The 16,616-nt window shown below is 50.9% G+C and overlaps 1 protein-coding gene across 6 annotated transcripts in view; it reads left to right on the top strand.

The window, feature by feature from the left end:
• The first annotated feature begins 4,007 nt into the window (after positions 1-4,007).
• Brd1 (bromodomain containing 1) overlaps positions 4,008-16,616 on the top strand; it is a 54,214-nt gene continuing 41,605 nt past the window's right edge. For 4 of the 6 annotated variants that reach the window (XR_013091269.1, XM_076855502.1, XM_076855501.1 and 1 more), the window contains exons 1-2: positions 4,008-4,061; positions 6,751-8,131. Coding sequence is in view for 4 of the 6 variants with exons in the window: in XM_076855502.1 (XP_076711617.1) it covers positions 6,765-8,131 (1,367 nt within the window). In the remaining 2 variants the exon portion in view is untranslated. Of the gene's footprint in view, positions 4,062-6,571; positions 6,649-6,750; positions 8,132-16,616 lie in introns of those variants that run through there. The other 2 variants (XM_076855500.1, XM_076855503.1) reach the window with 2 other exon arrangements.

Below are 16,616 nucleotides of genomic sequence, written 5' to 3'. Positions count from 1 at the left end.
ATCTGCATCAGTTTTCAGGTGTATTTTCTCATAAAGTATAATTTTTATTCCATTCCTGAATTTGTACAAAGTAACAGAGGTCTTAGCTGGGTGCATGCCTATCAGCAGCTTGAAGCAGGATTGCAAGTTTTAGGCCTCAGCAACACAGGCAATAAATACATAAATAAATAAATAAAGCTTGGGATGTAGCTCAGTGAGAGTGCCCCTGGGTTCAGTCTCCAGTACTGCAAAACTATCAACCCAAAACCCCACAAAGTAATAGACTTTCCTACTAATAAAAGAAGTGAATTCTAAAGCACTTGAGAAATTTGGGCCAAGTATAGGCAAATGCCAAAAGTGGGCTGACAATGAAATGATTTGTTCTTTGGTGAAGGAAACTTGAGAAAATAAATTTGGATACCCATCAGGTACATGTCTTTTTTTTTTTTTTTTTGGTACTGCTGGAGATTGAACCCAGGGCCTAGTACATGCTAGGCAAGTGCTCTAAAACTGAGCAACATCCCCAGTCCTTTTTAAAATTGTATTTGGAGACAGGTTTTTGTGAAATTGTCTAGACTGGCCTTGAACTTGTGATCCCCTTGCGTCAGCCTCCAGAGCAGCTGGGATTGCAGGCATGAAGCTGAGTAATTGGAATTATAGGCATGCACTATCATGCCAGCAGGTTTATGTCTTATCATAGCATTAAACAATATTTATATTCCAATCTTAAAAGTCTCTGTCTTTTAATGGATTAATTTAATTTAATCACATTTTTGATCACTCGTTGTTTGAACTTATTCCTGCCACCTCATATTAAGCTCCTCATTTACTTTGTCTTTTATTTTTTCCCTGTTTTGGTGTTTTTCTTGGTTTCATCTTTTCCTCTCATTTTGAATGTTCCAAATCCTATTTCCATTTTTCTAGTGGAAACTTTGATATTTTAACATTTTAAGTCTTTTTCCTATCCATTCTAAAATCCTCTAAGAAATACAAGAACTTTGGTGCACTTTCACTTCCTGTTGCCTCCTTTCTTTGCCATGTCATGTTGACTTCATCTGGGATTTTTCTCCTTACTACTACTGATTTTAATAGTCTAAGTTGGTTTATTTGTTGACATTCATGTTTCATTCTTGGATTCACTTTTCATTTTGCTAAGGTATTATTATGGTTTAGATATGAGGTTATTTCCCAAAAGCTCATGTGTGAGATGATGCAAGAAAGTCTAGAGGTGAACGGATTGGGGTCTGGTGTCTTAACCTAATCAGTGAATCAGTCCCTTAATATAGGGGGTCAACTGTAGGCAGGAAGGGTATGGCTGGAGGAGGTGGTTATTGGGGGCATACCTTTGGGGTATACTTTTTTTCATGGTAAGGGGAGTCTCTCTCTCTCTGCTTCCTGGGTGCCATATCCCCAGCCACTTTCCTCCATCACACATTTTTGCCACGATGTTCTGCCTCATCTCCTTAAGGAATGGAGTTGGCTATCTATGCACTGAGACCCCTGAAAACATGAGCCCCCAAATAAACTTTTCCTCTCCAGATGTTCCTGTTAGGTCTTTGGTCACAGGGTGAAAAGCTGAGTAAAACAGGTATTGTATTCTCTTAGTACTTTTTTAGAGATGTGTTGTAGTAAACTTGGATATTTATGGGCTGTGAATGTCTGTCTTGCTGTTTTACTGTGTAGAACTCTTAAGTTCAATTCTATTAAAATCTTGACAATTCCTCTTCCATACAGTGTCTGATTAATTCTAAAGAAGATCCTCTTTTCTGAAGGCTTCTTAAGCTGGTGTCTTTGTCCTTGGAATTTTAGAATGTCACTCTGACAGGTCAGTGTGTGTGACTTTTTTTCTTCACTCCTTTGGAACATCACTCTTTTGTCTGAGAAGCCTCACCTTGTCTCTATCTCCTGTTTTGTGAAGAAAGGTTTCCTGTCTTTTCAGGTTGTCATGAGACTGTCCCATTTTCCCTTGTGTCATGGGAGATTCTCTAGCTTGTTGGTTTGGATCTGTTCTCCCCAAGGTGGAAGGAAGAAAGGTGCAGGCCTAGTGCACTTACCTCCATCTCCCTGGCACATTTAGTCTCATATAAGCAGACACCTGTGGAGCAGAGACAGTGTTTGCAGTTCCTGGTTGGGTGCTGCACCATGGTCAGGGCCCCATGGCTGGGCCTGCTTCCACCACAGCTGAATTTTGTGTTTGGAGGGATTTCCAGTTTCTGGTCCTTCTGAGCCAGAGAAACCTTTTCCTTATGGATAGGAAGGTGGGACTTTGCTCAGGACTGATCACTGGGTGACCCTGGCTGTGGTGCTATGTCTTTACTTCTGGATCTGTACTTTGGGTGCAGTGGGGCAGGAGTGCTGGCCAGCCACAGGACTGTGGGGCTCCAGCTCCCACCTGGATTGCTTAGGTGAACAAGGCGACCCTGCTCTATAAGGCTGTTGGTGGAGCATCCTGAGCAGTGGTCCTGACCTGCCTACCATGTGGAGGGAGGTCTCTCTGGCTCAGAATGACCCAACCTCTGTCCTGGGGTAGACAGACCCTCTTTCTGAGGGGCTTGCCCTAATACCACAGATAGGGCTCCCCACCCTGCTAGGAGCTCCTTCAACACCATCTGTACCAATCACAAATCAATCCTTGAAAGAAACCGAAGAACCATCTAGGTTTCTCTCTCATTTTGAAACATTTTGGGACTTAATCTTAGAATGAAAGTCACCAATAAAACTACTGAATTAATTTAAGAGTTTAGGCCAAAGTAGCAGCAGCCAGTTGAAGACCAAGGTGCAGGTCTCCTAGCTGCCCACAGGGGCTGTTTCCGGACATCTTCAGTGGGCTTACCAAACCCCAGGTGGGGGTCATATACCTGGAACCTGGTGTGCAACACTCTCAAGGGAGGTCTGGGCTGGAGCACCCTGCCCACCCATCCAGTGCTCCTCCACTCCTAGTCCAGCCTCCCTTGCCCCAAGTCCTGGTTACTGCCACCACTGAAGGACACACTCCCAGGGATTTGATGACCCTCCCACAGGGATCCCACTTCCTAGGCCCCCTCTTCCCTCAGAGCCACCTCCCTAACCCTGAGGCCTCCAGGTGGAATATACCCCTCTTGGGCTTCACCCCTCAGCAGCTTGCTGGGGACCCTGACTTCTGGTGCCCGCTTAGTCCCTTCCATAGGAATCACCAGTCACCTTGCATTCTCAGGAAATTGCTCCACCTCTCAGGAACCCCCTTCTGGTCACCCCACACTGTGAGGACCCCCAGCTCTTTGGGATCAGCCTCCTGGTCCCCCAGGACCCTGTGCTCCATCCACCCGCAGCCCCTGCAGCCATCTCAGCCCCCTCAGGTCCCCTCAGCCACTTCAGGTCCCCTCAGGTCTACTCAGGTCCCCTCATCCACCTCAGGTGCCCCTGGCCCGCCCCCTCAGGTCCCCTGGCCCCCTCAAGCCCTCCCGACCTCCTTATCCCCCTCAGGTCCTCTGGGGTCCCTCAGGTCCCTTGGCCTCCTTAGGTCCTCTTGAGTCCCTCAGGTCCCCCTGTCCCTCTCAGGCCCCCTGAGGTTCCCTCAGGTCCCCCTGTCCCTCTCAGGTCCCCCTGAGGTCCCCTCACGTCCCCCGTCCCCCTCAGGTCCCGCAGCCCCTCACCCCGCCGTCCCCTCGGTCCCCTTCCGCGCGGCCGCGCCTCCGCTCCTCCCGCCCCGCCCCTCCCCCGCGGCGGCAGCCCGGCGCGCGTCATGGCGGCGGCGGGCGGGGCGCGTCTCGCACGCAGCGCGCCGGGCGGAGCGCTCGCCGCATTGTTTGCTTCGCTGGGGAGCGAGCGGCGGTCCGGCCGGCGTCCGAGCAGCCCCGCGCCCGCGCCCGCGCCCGCGCCCGCGCCGCTCCGGCGGCCCCGAGCCCGCTGCCGCCGGCGCCCCACCCCCGAGCCGCGGCGCCCTGCGGGCCCGGAGCCGCCGCGGCCGAGCGCGCCCCGGAGCCCGGCGGGGCCCGCAGCGCGGCCGTTGGCGGAGCAGCCGCGGCGCCATTAGCGCCGCCTCGGCCGCGCCGGCCCCCGCGCCCGCCCGCCCGCCGGGCTCCCGCGGCCGCGGCGCCCAGAAGGTGAGTGGCGGCGGCGTCCCGGCCCCGCGGCGCCCGCCTCCGGCCTCCCGGGCGGCGCTGCCGGCGCCATGTTTGGCGGCGGCGACGACGGCGGCTCCGCATTGTCCGCGGGCGGCCGGGCGGGGGAGGCCGGGCGGGGGAGGCCGGGATCGGGCCCGGGGGCCGGGCCGCCGCGGAGGCCGGGATCGGGACCGGGAGGCCGGGTAGGCGGGCGGCGGCCCGGGAAGCAGAGGAGGCCGCGGCGGGGCGGCGGGCGGGCGGGCGGGGCCGGGGCGGGAGGCGGCGGGTCCCGGGCGCTGCCCACGTCCGCCCGGCCCGCGCCTCGCCGGCCCATTATGTAACCGCCGGGCCGGGCCCCTGTGCGCGGTCGGCGCCGGCCGAGGCAGCCCCCTCTGTCCAGCCGGCCCGCGGGGGAGGCCCGGCGCCGCTGCGCGGGTAGCCGGCGCGACGCGCGGCCTTTGTGGGCCCGTAGCTTCGCGGGGAGCCCGGGCGGCCCGCGCCGGTGTCCGCGGCCGGGGACGCTGGGCGTGACCTGCCGAGTGGCGCGCCCACGCCGGCCGGCGCCTCGCCCGAGGGGCGCCCTGTGGCGGAGGCCCGCGGCCGCTCCGGGCCCGCAGGAAACGCCCGCGCAGTGGCCTCCCGCCGGTTGGGCCGCGCGGGGCCTCGGCAGCGGCGCTCGTCGGGGGCGGGTCGCGGGCGGTCGCGGCCCTGCGGAGTGCCCGGAGGGCTCGGGTGCCGGCCAGGCTCAGCCGGGGGCCTGGGAAGTGAAGAGGCAGATGAGGTCGCGGCCACTGTGGACGGTGCTCCAGTGCCCGCTCTTCTCTGCTTCTCTGGTCACGGTGGCGCTTTGGGACCACGGAGCTGCTGGGAGCGTGGAGGGTCGGGTTGAAGGGCTGCTTGCAGTTAGAGCCACTTGGTACTTTGTTGTAGAGGAGAAAATTACACATTTTCTTTAATCTGGTGAGTGACCAGCTGTTGCTTCTGCCTCACCTCAGTGATGACACATTAGGCTGACCCTGGGTGCAGCATCCAGCTCGCCTCAAAAGCCATGGCATGGGCTGCTGGCGTGGCTTTGTGGCAGCTGTTTGGGAATCCAGGTTTGAATTTGCATCTGGAGGCCCCCTCAGATACAGGTGACTCAGGATTTGACTGACCAGTCTTTGATGTCCTCTCTAGGAAGTTACTATCTGATTTCTATATAAAATGCAGGTTTTTGCAACCCGAAGGGTCTGTCTTTAAAAGTGCATTTAGGATTTGCTGGAATTTCCTTTTTGGCCTTAGAAAGTGAAGTCTGTTCTTTGAGGGGATTTCCTGAAGATCAGCTAGATCACTGAAGCTGTGACTTCACACTCTCTCAGGTACCTGATGCTGGGCTTTGCTGATGTGGGCTTCATCTTGAAGTACTTGTGAGTCAGTCACTCAAAAGTCATTCTGTTCCCTGTTATTAACTCGTGGTTGTGTGTGGGGGGAAGGAGTCTGAGCAGTCCTTGTCATTGTTGCCCAAGGTGCTGCCTTGTGGGGCAGGCAGAGGTCTGTGGTTGGCATGTCTTCACATGAGGTGCCTAGACATCAAGCCATACTGGGGAGAACTGGAAATAGATGCAGTCGGTGACTTTTAAACAGTAGAAGTCTCCACCACAACAAGGTGGAGGTATAGGCTAATAACGAAAAGAGCAGATTCTAATAAACTTCTGTGGCCAGAACATGGCCACCTGAGCCAGCAATGGGGACCCTCATAGTGTGTGTAGGCAGTGTGCGGCTTTTGGCAGCATGGGGTTTGGGAGGGTCCACTCTTGCTGTGGAGCAGGAGCTGAGCATCTTATTTGCAAATGTGTCAGGAAGAACAGATGCACTTTGGCATGTTGTACATAACTGGGTTTATTTGAAAAAAAAAAAAAAAAAGAAAGAGAAGGTCTAGTGTAGTGGTCAAGCCATGGCTGAAAAGTCACCCTGAGGGGAAGGGGCAGAATGGCACTGCCTGCAGAAACTGCATGGGGCCACCCAGAGGTGGTGATGTCCCCACAGGCCAGTATAGGGTTCTTTTGGGTCCTGCTGTGGCTGGTGGCCCTGGTCTGGGTGTGTGTGTGTGTGTGGAGGACGTTTTTGTGGAGAGGATGGACAGGCTTACATTGTTGGGACATGAACAGAAGCTTCTGGCTCCCAGTGCAGGTGCTGTGAGGACTATGGGCTCACAGGGGCACTCTGCTGGGCAGCAGTGGAGAGAGGAGTTTATAGGGGCCTTTGTTAGGACCAGGTAGCCACTGAACAAATCTACCTTGTAGCCACAGACTCTGAGCCTGGTGGGCTCAAGCTCTGTGCATGGGTTTCCCCAGTGGGTTGTCTGTACACCAGAATGACACTCCTGCATTTGTGGGCTGAATCCTGGGCTGCTCTGCAGTGCTTGTTGCTGTTCTCTGGGTTACTTTTGGCTTGGTCTAAACAGGTAACTGGCTGAGTGGTGGGGACCAGGGCCCTTGCTGTCCTGTACTGCCTCTCCGCCTGCTGCCATTTCCAGTCCTGGGACACTCTTGAAGTTAGTCATGACTCCTAGGAGTAGGAGTTGGGAAACTTCAGAAGTGTGTTAACTGTGAGTTCACTTTGGGGGCGTTGCCCTCTGCATACTTGTGTGCTTTTCTCCAGTCTCTTGTCACTCTACATGGAATTAACTTTTCCTTTGATTCTATTTCAGGTAATTATTGCCAAATGAGGAGGAAAGGACGATGTCATCGAGGCTCTGCAGCGAGGCATCCTTCCTCCCCATGCAGTGTTAAACACTCTCCCACCCGAGAAACGTTGACGTACGCTCAAGCTCAAAGGATGGTTGAGATAGAGATTGAAGGGCGCTTGCATCGGATCAGTATTTTTGATCCCCTGGAGATCATATTGGAAGATGACCTCACTGCTCAAGAAATGAGTGAATGCAACAGCAATAAAGAAAATAGCGAGAGGCCACCTGTTTGCTTAAGAACTAAGCGTCACAAAAACAACAGAGTCAAAAAGAAAAATGAAGCCCTTCCTAGCACCCATGGCACACCAGCCTCAGCCAGTGCCCTTCCTGAGCCCAAGGTTCGGATTGTGGAGTACAGCCCTCCATCTGCGCCCAGGAGGCCCCCCATGTACTACAAATTCATCGAGAAGTCGGCTGAGGAGCTGGACAATGAGGTGGAGTATGACATGGATGAGGAGGACTACGCCTGGCTGGAGATCATCAATGAGAAGCGGAAGGGTGATTGTGTCTCTGCTGTGTCGCAGAACATGTTTGAGTTCCTGATGGACCGCTTTGAGAAGGAGTCATACTGCGAGAACCAGAAGCAGGGGGAGCAGCAGTCCCTGATTGATGAGGATGCTGTATGCTGCATCTGCATGGATGGGGAGTGTCAGAACAGCAATGTGATCCTCTTCTGTGATATGTGCAACCTGGCCGTGCACCAGGAGTGCTATGGCGTGCCCTATATCCCTGAGGGCCAGTGGCTCTGCCGCCATTGCCTGCAGTCCCGGTCCCGTCCCGCGGACTGTGTGCTGTGCCCCAACAAGGGCGGTGCCTTCAAAAAGACGGACGACGACCGCTGGGGCCATGTGGTGTGTGCCCTGTGGATCCCAGAGGTTGGCTTTGCCAACACGGTGTTCATCGAACCCATCGACGGTGTGAGGAACATCCCTCCGGCCCGGTGGAAATTGACGTGCTACCTCTGTAAGCAGAAGGGCGTGGGCGCCTGTATCCAGTGCCACAAAGCAAACTGCTACACAGCATTCCACGTGACATGTGCCCAGAAGGCTGGCCTATATATGAAAATGGAGCCTGTGAAGGAACTGACTGGTGGTAGCACCACCTTCTCAGTCAGAAAGACCGCTTACTGTGACGTCCACACGCCTCCTGGTTGCACACGGAGGCCTCTGAACATTTACGGGGATGTTGAAATGAAAAATGGCGTCTGTCGTAAAGAGAGCTCAGTCAAAACGGTCAGGTCCACGTCCAAAGTCAGGAAGAAAGCAAAAAAGGCTAAGAAAGCGCTGGCTGAGCCCTGTGCAGTCATGCCGACTGTGTGCGCCCCATATATTCCCCCCCAGAGGTAAGCGCGTTTGAACACTGGGTGAAGAGTAAGCCTGGAGTGGGGGACCTGAGTACCTGAGGGGGACGTGGGTTCACGCCTGCCGAGAGCCCTGCCAGATGGCCTTCCCACTTTGTAGTAGTCAGCTAAAGTGCCTTGCACTCACTTTCGGGGGCAGTGGTATTGTAAAAGACTTGCGGAGGATTTGCAGTTTCCTTAGTGCCTAACTGGTCTGCAGAATAAGCCAGATGCGGTCATGGTAACGATGGCCACACTAGTGTTCACTGCATCAAGATCTCTGCCTCATGGTGGCTGCCATCCCACAATTGGTTGGAAAAGTGAAACTGATCAATAAGGCAGCCCCTGAAGTGGAGATTAGAATGGGATTTATGTTGAGAGTGATAGCTGTGGGAAGGAGATGGTCTTCTCTGTCCCGCTGTCCTGCTTTGTGGCAGGACATTTTTTCTGATAATTTCTTTCTTTCATTTTTTTTTTTTTTCTTTCGGTTTGGGTGGTTAACCCAAGGGGCTTAACTACTGAATCGTATTTCCAGACCTTTTGTTTTTTTAAATTTTGAGATGATTTTACTAAATTGCTTAGGGTGACACTAAATGTTAAAGCTGGCTTGAACCTCCTGCCTCAGCCTCCTGAACCTCTGGGTTTACAAGTGTGCACCTCCATAGCCGGCAGATAGTTTCTTTAGTAGTGCAAACATTGCTTGATCCATAGAAGTGCTCTCTGATTGGTGTTGGTTCCTGGTGGTTGGAATCTAGCCCAGCCCTGTTTTATGTGACCCAGGGGTGGTTTCGGATCCTCCTGTATATGTCTTGGTCTGTCTCCATCTCACACTTGTATCTTCTTGACGTGTTCTTGTTGTTACTGACTTGCTCTGTTTGTTCCCTTATCTTGAAAAATGCTCTTTGCCAGTGGGCCTGAGGCCACCCCTGTAATGCCAGCTACTCAGGGTGCTGAGGTAGTAGGATCATGAGTTCAAGGCCAGCCTGGGCAACTTAGTGAGATCTTATCTCAAAATAGAATAAAATTTAAGAAAAGTATTTGGGTGGGCTGGGGTTGTGGCTCAGTGGTAGAGCGCTTGCCTAGCACGTGCGAGGCCCTGGGTTGATGCTCAGCACCACGTTAAAAAATAAACATATAAAATAAATAAATTAAAAAAAGGCTGGGGGGGATTGATGCTGTAGCTCAGTTGTTGAGTGCTTGCCTAGCATGTGAGGGGCCCAGAGTCCAGTCTTTTGGTACTGCCAAAAAAACAAAAAAAGGCTTTTTGCCTGCGAATATAAGGTAAGTGAGTGGATGAGTTTTACACTGGAGCCTGTGAGTGACAAGAAAGCACTCCTTTTCCAGGTGAACCTGGCTCCTTTTGGACCCACGTGAACACTTCCTGGACTTTGAGGAAGTGACACAGCTTCTGTGTAGGGTGTGGTCTTCCGAACAGTCTGGTCAGGTTGGTAATGCCTAGAGACAGTGAGGTGCAGAGGAAAGTTGCTCCTTCAGGTGCTTTTATGGTGTCTTCTTGCAAACTGCTTTGTTTTCAGATGGAGCACATGCATTAATAAAATTGTACTTTTCTGCGAATGAGTGGAAGATAGACATGCAGGATATTTTTATTACTAAGTGTTTTTGACATTGAATGTTGTTAGCCTTATGTGTTATTTCCCAAGGTTTGTAGTGGTTTGAAGTTATTCATGCCTATCAGTACACTGTGATTAATGTGCCGCAGGTGTACAGCAAGCTAGCTCACTGGCTGGGCTAGGGGTGTGCTGGAGTCTTCCACTTAGAAAACAGGTTTCACCCTAATAGGAATGAAGACTAACTTTGTATTAGCAGTTAAGAGTTTGAAAATAATTTCTGTAAATGTTGTATTATTTCACTGACCTTTTCCCCAAATGGTTTTTTATCACAGAGCTGTACATAGTCATTACAGAATTGTAAGTTCAAAGTGAGTAAAATGTGTTTACAGTCCCTCTCCTTCAGAGAAGACCCCTGTCAAAACCAAGGTGCCTGTCTTTACAGATCAGTCAGCCTGACCTGAAAGACTTTAACTGGGATTCCTACTTGTGATCAGAAATGATGGGAATGTATCAAGAGCCTTTTTTTAAGAGGCCTAAAAATTTCAGCTTAACCAAAATTGAAGTGAAACAAAAATGCAATCTCCAAAAGGGAAAAACTAGCAGTGCTCCTTTCTCTGTGAGGGCAGGGCCTGTTGGCATTTCACATCCCAGTCCTGTGGTTCCCATTGTTTAGGTTTTGGGACAGCAGAGCCCATCAGGTGGGCAGGGCTGTGGGCAGGAGAAAGCATTGGCAAGGGGAAGGATGTGGGCACTCCTGGCCGTAGTGGCCAGGGCTGCTTTGGATCTGAATATTTCAGAATAGATGGTGTGGCTTTGCAGTCTGGGTGATGTCTGTCCTTCCTTCCTTCCTTCCTTCCTTCCTTCCTTCACCAAGTTTAGAAAGAAACATCCAGCTTTGAGCAGAGACAGAAAGGCACACCTGAGCAAGTGTGTTTGAGGCCTTACTGTCTGAGTGCCAGGTCTCCCAGAGATGCTGGTGTTTCAGGCTACCTTGCCCCCTGGGACAGGTTCCCACTTCCTGTGCTCTGCTGTATCAGATGTTCAACCCACCTTGCAAGATGTGAAGGGCAGGCCCTGAGCACTGTGATGGGTGTTGTTGGAGACTGAGGTTTGCTGGCTGCTGCCCATGGCTGAGTTTGCAGCAGATCTGGTGGCCCTTCTTAAGCCCGAGATTCTGCTTTTGGTGTTTTTGCACCCTTGGTTGGGGTTCCATGTGCAGTTGTTCAGGCTTTGCATTTCCTTTGGCCTCTGGGTCCAGAGCACGTGTCCAGATCAGCTCAGAAGACCCATCACATGGAAGGAGGACACAGGCCTGATCCATTGAAGTGGTTGTTTAGAGATTTTAGAGAAAGTATCTTCCTTATATAATTTTCTAATGTTTAGCATTTCTATATCACAAAGATTGCATTTTATTTCTCTTAAGCTATAGATTGTGAACATCATAAAGATATTCCTGGTTTTGCCTACCCATTTGGGAACTTCCTCTGGAGTTGGTGCTACAGGGGCTGTTTTCATCAGTGGCTGCCCAGATGACTCATTTGGAGCTCTCTGGTGGCACCTGCCCCAGCCCAGCTGTCGAGCTGCTTGGCTTTCTCTGTGTGAGGATGTACTGTCTTCTGCTCTGATTGGACATTGTGGGTTTCTTATTGTTATGCCTGCAGGGTCTCAGCCTTCAAGCCTGGTGGGCAGCTGCAGAGGTTTTGGAACAATTGTGGCAGTATCTCAAGAGTCATGCTCCCTTGTTTCTGTGTCTTCCTCACTTTTTTTTTTTTTTTTTTTTTTTTTTTTTGGTGATGCTAGGGATTGAACCCAGGGCCTTGTGCATGTGAGGCAAGCACTCTACCAACTGAGCTATGTCCTCAGCTCCTTCCTCATCTTCTTCTAAGAAAAGGTTTCCAACACAGAAACAAGAATAGGTATGTGCCACTAAGTGGCGGTGCCATCTGAGAAATATGTGTCAGTAGTGATCCTGTCCTTGTTCTACCATCAGAAGCCTGGATGGTTTGGGTCAGTCACGTGGTAAATGAGATATGAGAGGCTGCAGCTGATGCATTCTATTTTACTATAAACTTTTTTTTGTAACAAGAATTTACTCCAAAACAATCGTTAAAAATATAGTTTAGTAAATACACCAGCCACTGACGTTGCTGATTTTCATGGTCAAGTACTATGTACTGTGCATGCCTATATTTGCTGTACTGTAACAAGCAGTGCAGCAGGTTCTTTACACCAGTGTCCTCACAGACATTATATTGATGGTGGATGTGGTGGCACATCCCTGTGGTCTCATCTACTGGGGAGGATGAGGCAGGAGGGTTGCTTGAGAGCACGGATTCTAGGCCAGTCTGAGCAACATAGTGAGACCCTGTCTTCAGGAAAAAAAAAAAAGTGACCATACTATGAGGGGACTGGTCATCGGAATTTCCAGTCTGTCATACTTTTATGGAACTATCTTCTTATGTGTGGTCCCCAGTGACTGAAATCTTATGCTCTTTGTGACTATATTTAAAATTGGGTAAGACAGAAGAAGGAGAGTCTAAATTAGAAGACAAAATTCCTTTTTTCCTTTACTTTTTTCCTAAGAAAAATCACATTTTGATGATTTTGTTTTGGGTACTGGGGAATGAACCTAGGGGTGCTTAACCACGAAGCCACATCCCTAGCCCTTTTTATATTTTATTTAGAGACGGTATTACTAGGTTCTAAATTACTGAGGCTGGCTTTGAACTCTAGATCCTTCTTCAGCCTCCCAAGCTGCTGGAATTACAGGGGTGCGCTGCTGCACCTTGTTTGATGCTTGTTCAGAGAGTCATTTGCCTCTGCTTCTCCAGTGGAATTTGTTTTCTGCTCACTCATCCATTTCATGCTGTTTCATGGGATAGGAGATGGGACAAGTCAGGGAATGTTCTGGAAAGAAGGGTCAGGTAAGGTTCCTTTAGAGTCATGAGCTCTGCGTCCCTTAAAACATCAAACCTGGTAACTCCTGCTTGGGTTGAGCCTGGGGTACTCTTTCTCTTCAGAAGAAGAGAAGCCAGGTAGCTCATGTCTGCTCTGATCCGCGCTTGGGCTCAGAATGCAGTCGTGGGTACCCTTAGCTACTGGGATCGTTGTGCCTAGTTTATCCAGTGCAGAAGCCTGGGTAGTGGGCATGCTATTGGGTAACTGATGATGGTGTTCCTCGTGTGTGGTGTTCACGGTGGGGCCCTGCTGCTGCTGGTGGGCACCCTCTGCCCTGCTGCCACCAGATGAGGACCGAAGTAAGCACGAGTGCCTAGTTGACACTTCATTATCAGGGGCATGTCACACTTTTTTGAGTGTGACCATACAAAGTTCTGGGGGCTGAGGATGTAACTCAGTGGTAGAGAGCTTGCCTAGCATGAGTGAGGCCCTGGGTTCAACCCTCAGCACCACCAGAATAAATAAGTAAATCAATCAATAAATTGTAAAAACTGGCTTGGGTTTTGCGTTTTATTTTGTTTTCCCTTCATGTTTCTGGCAGTTAATTTTATTATACTGATGCTGCCTGACTTAATGATGGTTTTATTTACGATATTTTGAAAATAATGTGTGTGAAAATGAAACTTGTTCAGTACAGCATTTTGAATTTTGGATTGTTGTTTTTCCTGGCTAGTGTTCACGCAGTGTGACACACTCTGGAGATGCTGGGCAGTGCGCAGAGAGTGGACAGTGGGTATCCACGGGGTATTATGTTGCTAAGCGAGGATGCTTGGTAGGGTAGGTGCATTAAGTGCATTTTTGACTTAAAATGTGTCAACCTAGAGTGGGTTATCAGGTTGTAGCCTGTCATGTCAAAAGAACATCCAAATTCTGTAACTTTTCATCTGCCATGGATGGGTGGTGGAAGGCCTGTCCTGGAGGCTCTGAGAGCAATGCTGTCTGAGTTCACCCCTGTGGATGGGCTGTGGGCGCCTGTGGCTGCAGGTGGCAGTGTTCCTTGCGCGTGACTTGTATCTGAAGTAGCCCTGTGGGGAGAGAAGCACCATAGCAACAACTGACAGGAAAAAGCCGAGGGTCGGGCGCCAGGTACCTTGTGGAGCTCAGGGCCAGTGTTCACTGCTAAAGCAGCCTGAGGACTCCTGCTGCCTGGTGTAGACGTCTTTCTGCCCTCCTTGGCTCTGGTGCTTTCTCTGGCTCTCCTGGGTTGGAGGAGTGAGGCACACCTAAGAGGGGAGACAGGACATCCGCAAACAGATCGGCTCTGGATACTGGAAGGATGTGTGGCCTGGCACTGCCCTTGTGCTCTCTGAGGTATCCCCCTACTTTTTTTTTTTTTTTTTTTTAATATTTATTTTTTAGTATTCGGCAGGCACAACATCTCTGTTTGTATGTGGTGCTGAGGATCGAACCCAGGCCGCACGCATGGCAGGCGAGCGCGCTATCACTTGAGCCACATCCCCAGCCCTATCCCCCTACTTTTTGAAGCAAAACCTGCCGACTGTGCTCTGCTCCTGGTATCTCAGGCCTCTCCTGCCTGGGCCTGGCCTCTTTGAAGCATCCCAGGTGGAGAGGACTTGGCGAGAGTGGCTGACTTTCCATTTCTAGTCACTCTCAACCATAGTAAATTGGTTTGGGCAGAGTTGGGGTCGAATATTTATTCGAGGTTTTCTTTAACAGTGGGGGCAGGTTAGTGCTGCTGTCCTGCCACTGTCCCTTCTAGGTGGGACTGGCATGCTTGAATTTGCTTGTAGTTAAAACAGCAGGACAATGGACTTTGTTGTAGAGCCACTGAGGCACTTTCTTCTGGATCCCCAAGGAATGCAGCAAGGACCTTGCTTTCAGTTCTGATTTGGAAATAACTTTTAACTTACAAAAATCTTTAAAAAAATTTCCAAAATATTGCAAAATAAGGAGAATAAAGCCAGTCAGCAGTCAGCAGTTACCCGTTGCTGTCCTTTCACTGTGTGGGCGTGTCCCTCACTTGCAGGTTGCACTGTGCCAGGAGTTCGCCTCATGTGGCCCAGGTCCCCAGGCATTCCGTTGCTGGAGAAAGACACTGGTGTCCCACTAGCCTCCCCCTCCTCCTGTCTAGGCCCAGTCCTAAGCCAGTTGCTGCTTGAAACTGGTGACCCTCCATCCTTGGAGTGGGACACTCCCACGGCTTTTCCTCATTTTCTTTCATTCTTCCATGCTGTTCTTGAAGAATGCTTTTTGTTTTGGGCTGGTCTGGCATCTTCTGTGGCTTGCTAAGTCATGCCTGGATGCTGTGGTGTGTGCTGGGTGTGCGCCCACCTAGTATGATCAGACGTCTGCAGGGAGACTTAGTTTGTGTAGGCCCAGACTGGGGGTTGGTGGTGGTTCCTGCTTGGTTTTTCCCATGAGGACAGGAAGATGAGTGTCCATCCCTCCAGCCTCCCAGTCCAGGGTCCTTGCCTTCTCTTAGCTTTTGTGCTGATGTCAGTGTGTACCGGGAAGGCCTGAGGTTCCATGACACCTGCTACAGCAAGACGTGGGTGTGGCGGGGAGGCCTAGGGTCCCGGGAGCAGCTGTGCCTCAGTAGCCACCCATCAGTGAGATTGATAATAAAATTGGACTCTTGCCTCCAAGGAGACCTTGACCACTGGGTGTGTGCTACAGTAGCCAGGGTGGGGTGGTGGGGTTGGTGGGAGTCTGTCGGTGATGTTGTGCATTTGCATCCAGAAGCAAATTCTGGGCTTTTCAGGCTTTGAGGGCATAAAATAATATTTTAAATGACATTGTCTCTCATTTTCATGATTCTGTGATTTTTGTGTATCCATACTGTGAGGGGAAAGGCTCTTGCCACTCTGACCTGAACTGTCCTGTGAGTCGCATCTGCTATAAAGTTCGACCACGCAGAGGTGTTAGGGAGGAAAGGAGAAAGTGTCGGACTCTGCTTTCCAGAAAGGATGCTTGGAGTGGGAGCTCTGGAGAGTGCACCTGGAGCTGTGCCCACGCCTGGGCAGTGGTGGTTCTTGGTGTCTCTTCTTTGGCTTCTCATATTTACCCAGGAGTTTCCTTCCTTCCCTCCTTTTCTCTTTCTCTCTGTCTCCCTCTCTCTCTTTTTTTGTTTTTAGTTGTTGCTAGACCTTTATTTATTTAGATGAGGTGCTAAGAATTGAACCCAGTGCCTCACACATGCCAGGCAGGTTTGCTACCAGCAAGCCACAACCCCAGCCCCAGCCCCTCTGTGTCTCTCTCTCTCTCTAATAAAGCAAAACAAACATTTTTATTTGTCAAAATATGGTTCAGCCCAAGGAGTTTTCAAACGAGAAGCAGTGGAGCCTCCTCTGAAGTACTCGGTGTGGCCCTAGTACCATGTGTGGCTGCTGGGACCCTGCAGTCTTCTGGTCTCCCTCCCAGCAGCGCTCTGTTTGGGTAGGCTCTTGTGAGTGTGTGGACACACTGTGGCCTGGACTTCTGTCCTCAGGTCTTCATGCGCCTGACCCCTCGCGGCTGCTGTTTGGTGCCAACCTGGCTGAAGCCGGAGAACCCAGTGTGAAGAAGGCGCCCTCCGCAGGAGCTGTCTTGAGGTGGGATTCAGAGTGGGAGAGTGGCCACACTCTTTCACTGTGCGTGTGAGTTGCTAGTTACAGACTGGCCCTGTCACCCCTCCTCTGGCCTGGGTGGGACTTGGGTGTGTGTCTTGCCCTGGGCTGTGTGCACTAGTTCTTGGACCTCTCGTCCCCTTGGCTTGCTTCTTATTTTCAGTGATGTCTGTAAAAATATGTATATTTTGATAAGGAAATATTTAGAGAGAACCCACCGGTTCTGCAGCTTAGCTTCAAAAGTTCATGTACCTGGTCAGGATTCTTTCACCTGTCCTCCCCTTCTGTTGTGGAGAAGGGAGAAGTTTCAGTCATGTAATTTCACCCATGAATGTGTGTGGACTCTTAAAATCGTAACTAGTGTAGCCACGTGGATCAGGCTTTTCTCACTTG

The sequence above is a fragment of the Callospermophilus lateralis genome, chromosome 4 (assembly GCF_048772815.1).
Source record: "Callospermophilus lateralis isolate mCalLat2 chromosome 4, mCalLat2.hap1, whole genome shotgun sequence".
Lineage (NCBI taxonomy): Eukaryota > Metazoa > Chordata > Mammalia > Rodentia > Sciuridae > Callospermophilus > Callospermophilus lateralis.
This window is presented reverse-complemented; position numbering and strand designations above follow the sequence as displayed.